The sequence below is a fragment of the Lacerta agilis genome, chromosome 4, assembly GCF_009819535.1.
Source record: "Lacerta agilis isolate rLacAgi1 chromosome 4, rLacAgi1.pri, whole genome shotgun sequence".
Classification (NCBI taxonomy): domain Eukaryota; kingdom Metazoa; phylum Chordata; class Lepidosauria; order Squamata; family Lacertidae; genus Lacerta; species Lacerta agilis.
Window position 1 is genome coordinate 27229432 of NC_046315.1, and position 17828 is coordinate 27247259.

Genomic DNA, 17828 nt, shown 5'->3' on the forward strand with positions numbered 1-17828 from the left:
TTCTCATTGATATTCAGCAGAACTGAGATATAACTCAGCTGTACAAAGCCAAACGAGGCTGCGTCAAGAAACTAAATACCTCTGTTACTGAAATATGGCAGTGCTCCCTGCTGTGAAAAGCTGCTGAGAGGTTGGGGTTGCAGAACAGGCTGCAACACCCTACCGACAGGGACTTGGCCTTCCAGAAAGTGGCTTCCTTGGGGAAAGGAAGCATCAGAGGGCCCAACCCACTGTGCTGCCATTTCCAACCATCAAAGGAAATGAAAGCCGTGTGTGTGCGTGTGCGCAACTGTGATATTTCATTTTGGGGAGCCAGGAGCATTTTGGGGAGCATGAACAGGACGAAGCATAAGCACAGCAGGTCTGGCTTACCACATTGGGAAGTAGTTGAAATAATCCACAATCTGATTTTTTTTTTTAAAGTAAAATCCTTTGGTCCAGAGTCTAAAGTTACCTAAATGCAAACATACCTCTGTTTGTGAAAGGAAAATGAGGAGGTGCCCTGAGACTGAGTGCTACAGTCGAACTGATTCATAAAATTCAGTCCACGGTAATATCTGGCACATTAATACTTAAGCAATCTACAACCATGAGGCACCGCACCAGTTTCCCTGCCATCTGCTGAGAACAGAGCTAACAAAAAACATGTCAATGGTTTCTGTAAAAATATCTACTTCTGTAATCTGATGGTAAAGTTCTGCATAATTCCAATCTTGAGGCTAAACTCCTGGAAGAACTGCTAAGCAATCACTTCAGATGCAATTTTTGCTTAGTTGAAGCTAAAGCCCATGAATTTTAATAGAGAGCATACAAAAAAGGATAAATATAAAGATGTGGGGGGCAGGGCCCCCCTGGCATTGTCATTACCCTGTCCTAGAATGAAGTCATCTTGGTGTGAACAACTGCAAAGTGATCTGAAATAAGCTTTGTAGTTTTAAGTGAATGCTTAGAGGTGGTGTGGCATTATCTTGCATAAATAGTATAGTAATGACATATATGCTCCTTTTATTAAACCTGCTTTTTTATCCAGTAGTGACGTAGGGACCACAATGAGTGCACTGAGGTTTTATTATTTGTTTTTAGATCTAGGCTTTGCCCTATTCTAGCAGTGCGATCAGCTAATGTTTAGATCATGGAATGAATAGTCTTACAGGGAATATGCAATATGCATTACTTCACTTTCTCTGAAATGTGGCAAGTCAGTCCTGATGTATGCATGAGTGTTTTTAAAATGCCGCACATCCCTGACTCACTCAGGTCCATGCTGTAGCAGCGTTTGTACTGCAGACTTCAGAAAGCACAACCGTCTGTCTGTCTGTCTGTGGTGAGAGGAGGAATTGGGGATCAGAAAAGTGCTTGAGAAGGGGGAGCTGTGAAGGCGTAACATGACCTGACTGACAGCCGCCAGATCTGCATCTACAACAGCTCTGACCATGACCTCTCAGACACGGGAGATTTTCCTGCTCTGAGTTGCCTCTGTATCTTCAACTGCTCCTAGCTTTCCTTTCTCCGGCAGGGGAGTCAATTTCTAAGAAGAGTCTGCTGGATCAGGCCAATGGCCCATGTAGTCCAGCAACTTGTTCTCCCAGTGCCCAAGCAGATACCTGTGGGAAAACAGCAAGCAGGATTCAAGCACAAAAGTACTCTTCCCTCTTGTGGTTTCCAGAAATTCCTGAATGACAAAGTGGCCATGTGTCCAACTTTACAGCAGACAGTCCTCTCCTCTATTTGGAGCATTGTCAGAGGGCAGTCCTCTAGTCAAAGGGCTGTCTGGTCCAAGTTCAGCTTAAAGACTGAGAAACATAACAGTGGTCTTTAAACTGGCCATTAACAATGGCCCACCTGGACAGCAGACAGGTTCCCCACTGCAGGGAGATGAATTATAGTTCTGTTTACCATTATTATGTCTAGATTTGCATATAAAACAGCATATAAAACAACACGTGCAAATTTTATGGCATTTGTATGGCAAGTGTTATTCAGATCTCTGTCCTTTTTTAAGTGACACATTTCTTCTTTCTAAGTTGCTGCCCTACTAAAGGACAAGGTAGTTGCCTGCCAGCATTTGCTAGAAGCCAGAGGCCACGTTCACAGCCGGACGGCTCTTTAATGTCGATCTCTAAGATGGTATGGCTTGGGTGTGTCACAGAAAGGGAATGGCAAAGCCATAATAAAAACTGTAGTTTATTTTATCTGTTTATTAAAGTATTCCTTTACCGCCATATCCAGATGGGTGGTGTACAACAACACAAAGCAAAAGCCCATCATTAAAAGCAATATAAACATTCCTCAGTGACTTCAAGAGGCACCTGAAAAGTCAGAAGTGAGATTGCCTTTCTGTCCATGTTAAAGCTATTTTATTGGGATGTGCTGACCAGCATCCCAAAAGTAGAAAACTTTACTGCATTTATTCCCTCGCCCTTTCCAAATACACACACAATTTAACTTTTTATTCAAGTCATATATCTTTCACTCTTTCCCCCTTTGTCTTTAAAGCTGATGGGGTTTTCTGCTGAGTAATTTAACAGATGAGCCTGCGGAGCTATAAACCTTTTCAGCCCACCGCCCTCCATAATACTGAACTTCATTAAAAAAATTCCTTCCAGTAGCCAGTGCTGTCAAGTATCCCGTTTTCCCCGGGAATCTCCCTTATTTCAAGCAGTTTCCCGCTGCCATCCCTTATTTTTTATATCCCTTTAATTTCCCGTTTTTTCAAAGGAAGCAGCTCCTCTCCCTCCCCCTGCTGGCCAGGGACTGGGAAGACCTCGCCTCCTTGCAGCCTCAAAGCAAGCGGGAGCCATTTCCCACGCTTACAGAGGGGCGTATTTGGCCCCCTGCATCAGCCCCCATCAGCTGCCGCCGAGCCCCTCAGCTAGACAATAGGGTTAGCTGGGGCGGGCGGAGCCTGGCTGCCTTTGAAAACGGGCGGCTGGTGCTTTGAAACGTTACAATACGACGGAGCGGCGCGCGCTTTGTAACTTTTTATCTGGAGCTCGCTGAGCAGCCGAGGCGTCGTAGCCCACGGGCAGCGTTTCCAAAATACAGTAAGCCTACTGCACGCATTCCCACCAGTGCCGCCCACTTTTGCTTCTGGCTCCACCCACCACTGCCATGTGACTGTCCCTGGGATAGGTGAGGCTGCTGATCCCTTATTTTCAAACCCGAAACTTGACAGCTATGCTAGTAGCACCTTAGAGGTTGGTCTCTAAGGTGCTACTGAAAGGATTTTTGTTTGTTTGTTTGTTTCAACTATGGCAGACTAACACGGCTACCTACCTGTAACTGAACTTCATGCATCTCATTCAGAAGGCCTACTTCACAAAGATGAAATTGCACTGAAGCCTCTAGTCTTCTTCCCATTATGACTTTTGCTGTTCCATAGTCTCCAGAGGCCATTGATATGATAATGATGCTGGGGTGAGGGATCTCCTGCCTTAAAAAAAAAAAAAGTGGTAAAATTTATAATTTAACTCGAAAGGCAGCTGGACATGTTCCAAAACAGTGTCTGTGGGAAATGAACATTTGTAGCAGAAAAGTGGAAATTTGTGGAGTTTAGCTGATGAATTGCACAATGCGTTGATTTCAGCAATGTGCTCATTTCAGAATACAGTACAGTCTTGTCATGAACTACTGCCGGGATCTTCTTCCAGGAGAAAAGGTTCCTCCTTGCAGACGTGAAGTATTTATTTATTCCTACACACAAACACACAAACACATCTTTTATTCACTGATATTTTTCAATATCAGCATAAGTCTCAGGGCCTACATATTTATTTGTTTATCTGTTTTTTCCCCACCCAATGTGGGCCTTGGGCCCATCTGCTACCTCTTCATCAGTAGCTGATTCTGCTTTCAGCTGTGACATTTGCACAAAATCCCTGGTCAAATGATGGCAATGGAACAGAGCACACATTTGCTAATGAAGTGTTTTATTCAGAGATGGCGTCCTGGAAAAACGAAATCCTCTGAGGATGGGTATTTCATTGGCTCAGATGTATTTTCCTGCGCATGAAAGTGTGAGAGACCACGATCTGTGAGTGAGCTGAATTTGAAAGTGGATGGCTTTAATTTGCTATGGCTATTGTGCAAAATCTCTGCAGGAACATATTCAAAGCATGGAAGTTCCCCAAGGGGAAAAATGATCAGTGGTTATAATTGACCACCACACACCAGGAATCACTGCAATATTCATAAGAGCAGCGCCCTTCCATGATAGCTGCATTTTAGGATTTCTTGCATGTAATAACTTAGCATCACAAAACACCATTTGTGCAACTTTTTCTGATCAGATCCCAGCCTTGCAAAGCAGCATGGGGCTGGTTCGGGGAGGGCAGCATTAACGCCCCCCTCCAAATGTGCCTGGGGCAATCACCCCAGGAACACCCCCCGCCCCTACACCTCTGGAAATACCTCATTTTGATGTGTTTCCTCCTGAACCAGCTTTGATCCAAACTGAGAAAATTCTAGCAGTGTTTTAAGGCAGCAATGTCTACACTGCCTATTATCTTAAACACCCCCCCCCCATTTCTACCTATAGATCTTGAAACAGGAAAAGTTCCATTAATCCAAATGGGCTTTTGCTTAGGTACTGATAGGGCTGCAAGAATCACAGTATCTGCTTCTGTGCAATTATTCCATCCACTCTCCGCCACCACTGCTAAAAAAGAAAAAAAGAAAAGCATATTATCGCATTATTTTGTTGAAATACCAAATTTATATTTAGAGCCAGAATGAGCAGATGGAAGCAATTTTAACTAACAATTGTACATCTTTGATGTGTGCTACAACAAATACCACAAACGCTACAAATTAGTTTCTTCCTCCCTGCTTCCCTCCCACCCCACCCCAATCTAATTGTGTAGTTTATGATGTTCTAAAGGGCAGGTGTCCTGGTTGGGACTGAGCCATCCAATTCTCTAGCAATGCTGATCTGTAAATGTGGGAAGTAGAACAATTGGGGCAATGCAAAGTTCACAGCTGATCATCAGTTCAAGTCTCTAAAGGGCAACTTCTACACCAGACCCATCTATATAAGGAAACCGAGCTGCTCGTGTTAGATCTTGGGAGGCTTATATTTTTAAAGTTCGAACTATAAGAGCAGGATAGGATTGCTTTTTGACAGAAGCTCAGTGGTAAAGCCTACATTTCCCTTGTGGTATGACCCAAGTTCGGTCTTTGGCATCTCTAGTTCAATCAGGGATAGAGAACCTGCGGCTTTCCAGATATTGGACTCTCAACATCTGCAGGGCCACAGCTTCCCCATCCCTGAGTTAAGAGAAATAGGTGACTGGTGATGTGAAGGAACTTCTGCCTGAGATGCTAGAGAACTGCTGCCAATTGTTGAAGGTATTCTAGACAATTGTTGAAGGTATTCTACTGGTGCAATGCAAGTTGCTGTCAAGCTCAGAGAGTCCTCCCCTCACTTCAGTAACTTCACAGATAAGAATTAACGAGCAGTTGATAGATTTATAGTCCTTTTTATTACAGCTTCATGTTGCAAGCACAAATACACAGCTCTCTGCAAGTAGGGCAGTTGCCTACTCTAAACCCTCCTTCCGACTTCCTTCCGCAGCAAGACGGGCACCAATGGGAAGTTCCTCCCTCCCGGTGCCTCCTTTGTTCAGAGCTGTCAAGTATCCTGTATTGGCCGGGAATCTCCCGTTTCTAAATGCGTTTCCCGCTGCTCTCCCGGATGACCGAAAAACCCGTATATATCCCGGGTTTTCGGGTGGGGGGTTGAAATAAAGCAGCAGAGGAGGCTCTGTGGCCGGGCAGTGTGCAACATTGAGAGTCGGAGTGGGGGTTGGGTGGGGTTGGAGAATGAGTGAGTGAGTGAGTGAGAAAGGGGGAGGTGCAGTGCGGCTCGATGGCCGGAGGGTGGTGCTGCAGAGGCCTCCTAATGTATTTATTTATTTCCCCTTTGCTGCCTCTCCTCCCCCCCCCCACGCCCCACCACCAATCCCCACCTCGCACCGTTTCCTCCAAGCTAGCTCCCGCGGCGGGGTAGGGGGTAACGTGGGGTGCGCGGAGCTCAAGGGGGCGGCCAGGCGCCAGGAGGGGCGCTATGTTTGGGAGGGCGGGGGGAGGTCCGGCATGAGCAGGTCGGTGAGAGGCAAGGTGGCAAGTTGGGAGCAGGTCCGCCGACAGCGGCAGGGCGGGGGGCGGGCGGAGAGGGTGTGATCCCGGAGAGCCGACAGCTCCTGCTTCATGGTTTCAGTTTGTTCGCCTCCAGCTCGCACAGAGACCAGCCAAAAAGGAAAAAGAGGGGTGGGGGGAGTGTGGACACCGGGGATGGGTGGGGAGGAGGACGATCTATTTTAGTCCAGACCAGGGGCCGGGCGCACCTCTCGCACAGCGGGCTGGCCTGCTTCGCCCTCCTCTGCTCGCCGGAGGGACTGCTTGCTTGCCTGCCTGCCCGCCCTGCTTGGCAGGGTGGAGAGAAAGAGCATCAGCACCATGCGCTAACCAAGTGAGCTATCCTCTGGTTCCGGTTTGAGCCTGGAGGCGCGGGGCTGCTAGCTGCCTGCCCTGTCCCTCAGGGCCTTCCGGACTGGCTCCTGGGCTTGAGGGGCAATCAGTGAGTCGGCTGGCCGTTAGCGGCGGCCGCCACAAGCCCAACCCAGTGCAGGGTGCAACGGGGCGGGCGGGCGGCGCTTGGAGCATTCCGCTGAGCCAGCCGGGCAAGGGAGCGGCGAGCAGACGGGATGGGTGCAGCGCCGACGCTGCAGCGCCAGCCCGCCACACAAAAGCGATAGCCGAGGCGTGTTCTAGCTGCTCCGCCCACTTTTGCTTCTGGCTCCGCCCACCACTGCCACATGACTGTCAGGTGAGGCTGCTGATCCCTTATTTTCAGATCCGAAAGTTGACAGCTATGCCTTTGTTCTCTGATACGTTCAGACCTCCGAGTCCGTGGTGAGGAGGGACTGACGTCTCTCCTAGCTGTCTCCTCCCTTCTGGTTCCCTTGTCATTATCTCATAGCTGGGTAACTCCTTTCTAAGCTGTTCAGCTTCTGTGTCTGTGTCTGGCTCTCTCTGTGCTTCTGAAAATGCTGGAGGCGGCAGGGGGAATATTCCCCCTCCTGTTCTGAGAGAAGCTGATCTGCCTGCGACTGCATTCCCCAATCTTCAGATCCAGACCATTCCCTGACAGTTGCTACCGGTATTTTAAGAACATAAGAATAGCCACCAGGTGCACCAGGCCAATGGTCCAGCATCCTCTCCTCACAGTGGCCAGACAGATGCCCATGGGAAGCCTGTAAACATAACCTGAGCATAACAGCAGTGTTGCCACTGCGATTCCCAGAAACTGGGATTCAGATGCCAACTATGTCCAGCAGTGGAGGCAGAACATTATGTTATATTTCTATCTAATAAAACTACCTGTAATTATTGAGACAGGGTACTCTCTGTGGCAGTTTCCCACCTGTGGAATGCCCCCCATTATGCACTTTGCCTCTTGTCTCTCTCATTATTGCCTTTCAGGAGAAATTTAAGAACATTCCTGCTTACTCGGGTATTTGATGGCTGAAAGATAACTGGCAACATTGGAATTACCAACTGTGAGGTTATGTGATTGCTTTTTAAAGTTTTCAAATGTTCTAAATATTTTGAAATGCTTCTAGATGGGGTTTTTAAAATTGTTTTGAAATGTTTTAAATATGTTTTTAGCTCAGTGGGATGAGCATGAGACTCTTAAACTCAGGGTCATGGGTTCAAGCTCCAAGTTGGGCAAAAACATTCCTGCATTGCAGGGGGTTGGACTAGATGACCCTCGTAGCCCATTCCAACTCTACAATTCTATGATTTTGTTTTAACTTCATGGTGTGTTTGCTACCCTGAGCTCTGTTGGGATAGAAATTGTAAGTAATAATAACGTACTCAAGATGCTTCACATACTTTATTGCAGAAATCCTTACAACAGTGCTGTAAGATAAGCCATGTAAAGCAATCTTATACTGAGTTAGACCATAGGTCTGCATAGCTCATATTGGCCAACTGCTTTTGGAAGCAGCTTTGTAGGGTGTCAGGGATGTGTTTCTCCCGGTCATGCTGCACAATATTTTAATTATTGGTGATGTTCAACACTTAATAAACCTGGGATTTCTGTATGCAAAGCAGGTATTCAACCACTGTTGTAAATAAGCACAATGGCAGAATGATTTAGGCACACTCATATTTCTCTTTTCCAATAATTGTAACTGCATGATCCCGTTGTTGTGATTGAAGGAAACAAAAGAAATATGTATTCCTTCAAACTACTTCAAAGAAAAACTTCAGTGCATGACCTTGAGCCAGTTGAGTGTTATGTTAAGTTGCCATCTGACATTTTAAAGGCCATTATTTGAAGGCGCTTTCTTAATTTAATGAATCAGAAGGCTATCTAGTTCTTTACAGTTCTCAGCTGGAAAAGACTCCTTAAAGAGCTTTAATTACCTGGCACAAAAGCTAAGACACAATCTGGGATCACTTGCTGGCTTCTATTGTTAGTTTCTGGTTTGGAAGAATCCTCCCTTCAGCAGTAACAGTTTCTTGTTTGGAATAAAATTCTTTCATGAGACAGCTAAGTGGTGGTTTCATTAGAAAGATCAAGTATGATGTCACTAACATTCATGAAGGTCTTTCAAATACTAAAATTATTCTGATTGTTGTTTTCCATATGGATCTGAATAAAACATGGCACTACCAGGATAGATTATGATCACTGGGTGAAAATAAAAATCCAGAATGGCAAATGATACTGTTTTGATATGTAATCAGGTGGCATAGTTGTGTTTTACACATATTGCAGTGATTTTTTAAAGCAGGAAGAGCAAATACAATTCAGCTGTCTGGAGTAACAGCACAATGGGAGCACTTGGGAGCCAAATGCAGTAGCAGAAATTAGATTCCTTCTGCAAGATACTGAGGTTTTAGATTTGATATGCTTAGCAGTCATGAAATAAGAGGCGATGTCCTGGTTAACTGGTTAACCTCAGTAACTGGTTAAATATCAGAAAGCAGGAATAAATGGACTGTTCTCTCAATGGAGAGATGTGGAAGGTAGAATTCCCTGAGAATTGGCACAGGAAAGCTGCAGGAAAATATTGTTAAAATAGAATAACTATAGAATCATAGAAGTGTAGATTTGGAAGGGAGCCTAAAGGTCATCCAGGCTAACCCCCTGTAGTGCAAGAATCACAGCTAAAGAATCCCTGGCAGATGGGCATCCAACTTCTGCTTTAAAACCACCAATGAGGGTGTCCACCACCTTGTGAGGTAGTCCGTTCCACGGCTGAACAGCTGTCAGAAAGCATACAGAAGCAGATACAGTAGAACAATTCTTCCTGAAGTGGGGCCATCATGACTTCTGCAAGAGTACTGTAAGTCCTGTCTCACTAACCTATTAGAATTGTTTGAGAGTGTCAACAAGCATAGAAGTGATCTGATTGACACAGTGGATTTTCCAAAAAGCTTTTGACAACATACCTCTCCGAAGATTCCTGAGTAAGCAAAGCAGGCATGAAAGAAGAGGTGAGGTCCTTGTGTGGATCAGGAACTGGCTAAGTGACAGGAATCAGAGAGTAGGAATAAGCGGACTTTCTTCTGGATGGAGAGATGTAGAAAGTGGAACACCCCCCCCAAGGATCAGTATTGGGAACTGTGCTTTTTAACTAGTTCATAACCTGTCTAGACTTAATAACAATGATGAAAGATTAAAAAATATATATTGAAAGGTGTTCCAGTAGCACCTTAAAGACCAACTAAGTATAAGCTCTCTAGGTCTGAGCTTTCATGTGTATACACACTTCTTCAGATACTCTAGTGAGCAGTGAAGGGGTGGTGTTTGCTGATGATATGAAGTTGTTCAGCGTCTTTAAAACAAAAAAGGACCTCTCCAAACTGAGTGAATGGGCAATAAAATGCCAAATGCAATTCAACATAAGCAAGCATAAAGTGATTAACATTAGGACAAAAGATTGCAGTTTGATGGGTATCTGCCCAGAGTGGCTAGGGATGGGCGGCCAGATGGGCGGGGTACAAATAATAATAAAATAATAATAATTATTATTATTATCCCAGCTCATCTGTCAAAATGGTCCATAGGGGCGGGGGGGGGGGGATACAGCCCACTATTCAGATCGAATTTCCTACCCCACCATAATCAGCTTCATGTGATAACTTCACACAATAAAGCAAAAAGTTATATTTGACTCTGCATATATTTTGCTTGTAAGCTAAACAAAGGTTTGTATTAGATTTGTGGCTCTTATTTACCTCTAGAAGCAGTAGAATTAAAAGCCTTTCGAAATCCTTTGTGAAATGTAATTTTAACAGCCCAATGCTGTGCAAAGTTAGGCACCAATAAGTGAGTTTATTAGGTGTGCCTTGACTCTGCAATGGATTGTGGTGTAGAACTGTTCTAAATGCTACTCACATTGTATATGATCACATCTTCACATATCTTTCAAAGCAGCTTTTTAAAATCCCATATTGTCATCTCTGGTGGTTGTTTTTTTTTAGCATTTTATAATAGTACAACAGTTGTAAGGTAATTTGCATTTAGATAGTTTTTTTCTGTAAGGTTAGCATGCCATTAGACACACACATTTCTTAGTCTTGCTTTACAATGATGTTTTTAAAGCTACATCTGATAGAACACCCACCCACTCACCCCAAATTCCTTTGTGTATTTTTTAAAAATATATATATAATAAGATAAAAAGCACAACAGTCCATTTACAGATAAATTTTAAATAATAGCCTAAATTATGGCTAGGGAATTTGCCACTTATGAATCTGCTCTATACTCAGTCAGGCAAATTGGCTCCTCTTGCTGGGTATTGTCAGTCTACAATGACTTGCAGTTTCTCTCCCTGATCTCAAGTAGAGATCTTCAACGAGAGAAGCTAAGGGTGAACCTAAGTTATTCTATCCACAAAGCTCTACTATTGTGCTAAGACAGGCACCCCAAACTCTGCCCTCCAGATGTTTTGGGACTACAATTCCCACCATCCCTGACCACTTGTCCTGTTAGCTAGGGATGATGGGAGTTGTAGTCCCAAAAATATCTGGAGGGCCGAGTGCCTGTGCTAAGACCTCTCTCTCCTTGACTAGCTCATATGATAAAGTAAGTTTGTTTGTTTCTTAAAACTGTGGCCAGATTTCAGTAGAATAAATTTAGTACCAGGAAACTTTATCCCAGCTTTGGCAGTTACGTCAACTGCACTCCTATCTGGAGAGCACTGACCTTGCCACATTGGCCGATGCTCTCATCATGTGCAGACTACACCACTGCAACACAGTCGGGGTTGCCTTAAAAGAAGATCTAGAAACGTTAGTGGTTCACAACACGGCTGCTGGAATCCTGTTGGATTTATATATCAGCTGCACTACTTACCAGTGCCTTTCTAGGCCCTTTAAGATGCATAAAGAAGATTCCATGGACTGCAAGAAGATCAAACCTATCCATTCTCAAGGAAATCGACCCTGAGTGCTCACTAGAAGGACAGATCCTGAAGTTGAGGCTCCAGTACTTTGGCCACCTCATGAGAAGAGAAGACTCTCTGGAAAAGACCCTGATGTTGGGGAAGATGGAGGGCACAAGGAGAAGGGGACGACAGAGGATGAGATGGTTGGACAGTGTTCTCGAAGTGACTGGCATGAGTTTGGCCAAACTGCGGGAGGCAGTGAAGGATAGGCGTGCCTGGCATGCTCTGGTCCATGGGGTCACGAAGAGTCGGACACGACTGAATGACTGAACAACAAGATGCATAACCTGTAGGCTAAAGCAAATCACGAACTCTCTATATAAAATAATGCATCTAGTGTTTGCTGACTGAGATGTGATCCACTCAATTTTATATTCATTGTTTGATAAAGCTGTTATATAATAGAATTATGTAACTATATCTCTATACACTCTCACACACATATAGCATGCCTATTCTCTTCTGTGGTTTTGCAACAAAGCTGTTGGCTTCAAAGGGATGCAACAGGATACATATTCAGCCCAGAAGGGAACTCGCAGTTTAGGAAACATTATGACACCAACCTGCTGCTCTATATTGTTACAAAGATGAGCGCCGCACCCCATAGTTGCCTTTGACTGGACTAAACCATCCAGGGGTCCTTTACCCTTTACAAAGGTTGGACGCCACCCCCAATCTCTGCCGAGCTGTGTCAACATTTCAGGAGGTTTCAGAACTTCTTATACTTTTTACAGACGTTTTGTGCATTCTCCACTGCAGTCAGCTTGGACAGATCCCTCTAGTCCCATTTTCACTTTTGCTTCTCATGATGGGTAAACTTTGCATCTGTTTAAGAAACCGTATGTTCTGTGAGTCCTGGAAGACTGCTTTTGCCACCAGGCTTGGGAGGGCAAGTCCCTGACTCCAGCTACAAAAGCTAAAGCTGCTGAACAGGTTCTTGGGCTGGGACATTGTTTGGGTTGTGTATTCTTTTGTTTTTTTGTGCAGCTGTTGCTGTTGTTGCAATTAATGTTTAGTACCTTTATTCTGGATTTTACCATTTACGTGGAAATTTTTCAATTTGGTCATGTACTTTCATGTTTTGTTTATAACTTCTTTTGTTATATTTGCAGCTATGTCATTTTTTTATGTTGTAAGCCGCCTTGAGAATGGTTCGAACTATGGAAAGGCGGCATACAAATAAAAGGATTGATTGATTAGAACTGTTACATCGTAACCGGGAAGTAAAACACACTGAAGTTGGTGGAACTTACTTCCGAGTAAGCGATTTCCCCGATCCCGCTATTAGAAGCCCAGTCGCTTCCCACCCGCCCATCGAACAGGCTGCTAACGTAACGGCGCATGCGCACGACAAACCCTCCGCTACTCCAGTATCGTAAAGGGGACCGCTTACCCTGGTGGCCTTTTTTGAACATGCGCGACATGATCGGGCCTGCGACGCGCACGCGCGCGCGGGGAAGGGGGAGGTAAAGCCCCGCCGCCGCCGCCGCCGCCGGCGCCTCTGCGCTTGCGCGCTTAAGTGAGCTTCCGGCGAAGGTCGCGTGCGCGCCGCCTTCTCCGCGCGTGCGTGGCGCCCGTTTGCTGTTACTGTGGCAGCCGAGGGGCCCTGCGGGAGCCCCTGGCTGCGAGGCCTGCCGGAGGGACGGAGCCTTCCGGGAACACGAGCGGCAGCTCGGCCGCTTTCTCCTCGTCGTCCCCTTCCCCCTCCCCGCCGCAGTCGCTCACGCTGCTGGTGATGCAGCCCTGCGGCGGGGACGGGGAAGCGGTGGGCGCCTTGCTGCAGCCTCAGCAGCCGCCGTCGCGGGGGGCCTCGGAGGCGCCCTCGGGCCTCATGGTCTTCTACGAGCTGGGCCCCGCAGCGAGCGACGCGGACGGCGACGGGGGCGGAGGCGACAGCGCAGGCAGCCCCGGCGGAGGACTGGAGGATCTGGACGACGAGGACGAGGGCGGCGCCCAGTCGGGAGGAGGAGGAGGAGGAGGCGGAGGAGGAGGCGGCTGCAAGAGCTGCACCTACGAAGGCTGCAGCGAGACCACCACTCAAGTGGCCAAGCAGCGCAAGCCCTGGATGTGCAAGAGGCACCGCAACAAGATGTACAAGGACAAGTACAAGCGCAAGAAGAGCGACCAGGCCTTGGGGGGCGGGGGCGGTGGAAATGGAGGAGGAGGAGGAGGAGGAGGCGCCCCTTGCTCTGCCACAGCCGCTGCCACCGCCGCCGCGCAGGCTGGACCTGGGATCTCTCCCGGATGCAGCGGGAGAATTGAGGTGAGGAGAGGGGGGGGGGGCTGAAAAGAGCTTATTCCAGGAGTTGCTCTGGGTTGTGATGCTGGGATTCATAGAATCGTAGAGTTGGAAGGGGGCCCCCAAGGGTCCTCTAGTCCAACCCCCTTCAAGGCAGGACTCCCAGCTCAAGCATCCATGGCGGGTGGGCATCCGACCTCCGCGTAAAAGCCTCCAAGGAAGGAGGGTCCGCAGCATCCCGAGGGAGACTGTTCCGCTCTCGAACAGCTCTTCACTGTCAGAAAGATTCCCCTGGTGTTTAGTCAGAATCTCCTTCCCTGTAACTTGAAGCCATTGGTTTGAGTGCTCCAGAGCAAGGACAAAACAAGCTTGTTCGCTCTTCCTCGTCGCACCTACAGGCAGGCTGCTTTCTGTCTTGAGGTGTGTAAAGCAGGAAAACGAGTTCTTTCCCTTTTTGCACAGCAGTGTAGCTGTAGTACCATCACTGGCCCTTGAACATGGGCAACCACCTTAGGGATGGGAACCTGTGGCCTTCTAGATGTGGCAGGACCATGGCTAGCATGGTCATTCCTGACCCCAGCTGGCTGGCTGGCTGTGATGGCAAGGGGAGGCCATGAGCCCCTGGGGGACCACAGGTTCCTCACCCCTGTTCTAAGACTAGGTATATTTTGAAGTGCTGCAATAACTTCAGAATGCCCTTTTGTGGTTGCATTTTTATATATATATACCATCTCCGTGACAATATTTCTGCACTGGTGCAATGCCCACAGGTTAGCTTGCACATAGTTTTGTTTGTTTATTTGCTTAAACATTTATGTGTCACTTAATACCACGTATCAGAGTAGCTTAAAAACAAACAAACATACTACCGTATTTTCTGGCGTATAAGACAACTGGGCGTATAAGACGACCCCCAACTTTTCCAGTTAAAATATAGAGTTTGAGATATACTTGACCGCAGATTCTCCACCCAGCGAATAAGACGACCCCCGACTTTTGAGAAGATTTTCCTGGATTAAAAAGTAGTCTTATACGCCAGAATATACAGTACATATTTAAAACATAAATTAAAACATCAGAGTATATCACTCGGGGTGTTGTTGTTGTTATATATTTTGTGTTTTTATAATACAAACCACCCTGTGATCTTTGGATGTAGGACAGTATAGAAGTTTAATTAACAACAACAACAACAACATTAACGGTGCAAATACCTCCTGAACAACGATGACAACATTATTAATGGTGCAAAGTCCTCCTGAAATAAAACAGTTGCTAACTTGGACCCTGAAATTTAGAAGAAGAAGAAGAAGAAGAGTTTGGATTTGATATCCCGCTTTTCACTACCCGAAGGAGTCTCAAAGCGGCTAACATTCTCCTTTCCCTTCCTCCCCCACAACAAACACTCTGTGAGGTGAGTGGGGCTGAGAGACTTCAGAGAAGTGTGACTAGCCCAAGGTCACCCAGCAGCTGCATGTGGAGGAGTGCAGACACGAACCCGGTTCCCCAGATTACGAGTCTGCCGCTCTTAACCACTACACCAAACTGGCTCTCTGATTTCAGTGCCTGCCTGATTTCTAATGGGAATGAATTCCATTGTTTTGGGCCTATTATTACACTGAAAACATGACTCCTCATTGTCAAGTGTCCTGATTTTTTAGTTTTTCAGAGTCTGACCTACACATTACACATTACAGCCAGCTTGGAACTGGTGTGAAACCTACCTGTCATGCCTTCCATGAAACAAAGTGGGGATTTTTTTAATGCTGCTACGACATTTTTGTCACAGATCTCTGTTAGCGCTCTTTACCTTTGTCACAGAATTCATTATTTGGCAGCCATCATGATTAAAAACAAAATTTAGCTGATTTAAATGTATAATGCAGGGGTCAGCAAACTTTTCCATCAGGGGGCTGGTCCACTGTCCCTCAAACCTTGTGGAGGGCCAGACTATATTTTGAAAAAATATAAATACCCTGCAATCTGGTCCCACATCTGCCTCCGGACCTGGAGGAAGAACACACACTGCACGAGCTCAGGAGCGTGTCTCGGCGCCACCCGCTTACTGGGCGTTGACGAGCAGCAGGCACTCCATCGGCCCATCCCCGCGGAGCTCCTAGGCGGCGTGCACCGGGCAGGCGGCGCGCAGTTCGCCGCCCAGCTGCTCTAGTGTGGCCGGCGAGTGTGCCACCAGCAGCAGCACCAGGCGCGGGCCCAGCAGGCGTGCCAAGCTCTGGCTGAAGCCTTGCGACGTGCCCGTCATGATGCCCATGGCGTGGCCCAGACTCTCCGCCTGCCCGCTGGCCTCTCTGTCCATGGCCGCACCGGGTTTACCTCAGCGCATGGGCGGCGAGGCTTCAGATTGGCTTTAGGAACTTTGCAGCCAATCCAAAGCTATGCCAGTGTCGCCGCCCACCCAGAAGCCATGCCAGCGTCCCCGTGCGGCAAGGCATCCACAGTGCATGGGGACTGACCGAGCAGGCAGCAGGGGCCATGGGCTGGATTTACGAGCCTGGGGGGCCACAACTGGCCCCCGGACTGTAGTTTGCCGATCCCTGGTATAATGTAAATCTGCCTTTAGTTACTCTTGCCAATAAACATTATTAATCATCTGCTTTACAATAATTGTGATTCTGTTCTTCTTTTGCCATTTTATATTGCCTTGCTAGTCAGTGTCGTATTAATAGCTGAGGGTTGTATTCAATTGCCACCCAGTTGTTTCCATCAATAGGATAGAGAGGGAAGCAATTTTTAGCTATTCCCACTTCCCCAGTAGTCAACACTAAATTGCACTGTGTTCATAATTTTTCAGGAAAAGTCATTGAGAAGTCTTGTATTGAAAATTCCCATTAGTGCTTTCTAGTGAGAATAAGTACATTTCCCCCCTCTGTGTTTTTTGTGGTCAGGATTGCACTGAAAGTCCAGTTTCCATATCAAAGCAAAGAACAGGAAACATTGGTGATCGGCCAGCAAAACCTACACTTTTGGAACAAGTGTTGAACCAGAAAAGACTGGTAAGTGCTTCTGGCCTTTGAAATAGAAAGTGTCCAGAGGATTCCTGCATCATGATGATGATATTTAAGAAGTCAGTTCATATGTTGAACATAAGTGATCATGTTTTCTCTTGGCACATCCTCTGTACCACTTTTTTAGGCCCTACATGCAGAACTTAAATCCAGCTCATGAGAATGCTGAATGCATCAAATGAAGAGCAGAGGGCCTTATCTTTTGGTGCCTGGTTAGGTGTGTTGCATGCTCACCACATCTATTGTTGGGAGGTGGGAGGTGGATTTTGGCTCTAAGAAATCCCTGCATACCTTGTACTCGGTGTGTGGAAGGAGAAGATTGCAGACATTGTCTAATCTGGTGTCTTTTGTCTCTTTTTAGTCACTTCTGAGAAGTCCAGAAGTTGTACATTTTCTCCAGAAACGACAGCAGCTATTAAGTCAACAAGCATTGGAGCAAAGGCAGCAACAGTTTCCGGGAGCACCAGTGTGAGGATGGGAGTGTTGTTCAAATACCCTCAGCTCAGTTTCATGTTGGAATGGTGGATGAAGGAAAGAAGTTGACTAACAGAGGCCTACAAGCTGCTCTAGCTGTTTTATGCTGTGGTTTTACTTTGTTTATTGGACAAGTAAGAAAACCTATTTGGTTCCCCCCCCCCCAATTTATTTATTTGTAATTGTTTTTGTTAGCTTTGATAAATCTTCTCTCCGTCCACTGAAGCCTTCTGTTAATATTTTGGAAGCCAAGTTTTAGTGTTCTGGGAGAGAGAAATTAATAGATCAAATAAAAACCAATTTAATTATTTTAATGTTTTACTATGTGAAATTTTTTAATATCTTGCATAAAGTTATTCTTCGATGACAGTCATTGAAAAAGCAATACTTACTTTCTATGGAAGTTTTAAATTGTAAACTTTGAGCCAATCTAGTAGCCTCTGTTGCTCAGGGATGTAGGAGAGGGGAATGCTGGGCTTACAGCTTTGTGAGGGAAGTTCAGCAAGATTTGGCCCACCATTCTAACACTGGTGTGACATTTGACTCTGGCCAATCTAGTTGATCAGTTTCCATGTTTCATTATAAAATAATGTATACTCGGTTGGTATTAATTTCATGAGC

At 46.2% G+C, this 17828-nt stretch overlaps 1 protein-coding gene across 2 annotated transcripts; it reads left to right on the plus strand.

Annotated features, from left to right (window-relative positions):
- The first annotated feature begins 13013 nt into the window (after window positions 1-13013).
- Window positions 13014-17582, plus strand: RFXAP (regulatory factor X associated protein). 2 transcript variants are annotated; one of them, XR_004426428.1, is made up of 4 exons: window positions 13014-13731; window positions 16614-16721; window positions 16861-16950; window positions 17095-17130. XR_004426428.1 is itself a non-coding variant. In XM_033146518.1 (3 exons), the coding sequence occupies exons 1-3, from the start codon at window positions 13204-13206 to the stop codon at window positions 17203-17205; spliced, it is 747 nt and encodes a 248-aa protein (XP_033002409.1). In that variant the 5' UTR covers window positions 13020-13203; the 3' UTR covers window positions 17206-17582. The 2 variants fall into 2 exon arrangements, 1 of the variants encoding a protein (XP_033002409.1); XM_033146518.1 differs by lacking the exon at window positions 16861-16950 and having other exon boundaries at window positions 13020-13731; window positions 17095-17582.
- Window positions 17583-17828: the final 246 nt, after the last annotated feature.

Excerpts from the sequence above, each read along its gene's own strand:
- RFXAP (XM_033146518.1), top strand. The coding sequence starts at position 13,204 with ATGCAGCCCTGCGGCGGGGACGGGGAAGCGGTGGGCGCCTTGCTGCAG. Across the intron at positions 13,732-16,613 it reads GATGCAGCGGGAGAATTGAG|GATTGCACTGAAAGTCCAGT; the intron begins GTGAGGAGAGGG and ends TTTTGTGGTCAG. Across the intron at positions 16,722-17,094 it reads TGTTGAACCAGAAAAGACTG|TCACTTCTGAGAAGTCCAGA; the intron begins GTAAGTGCTTCT and ends GTCTCTTTTTAG.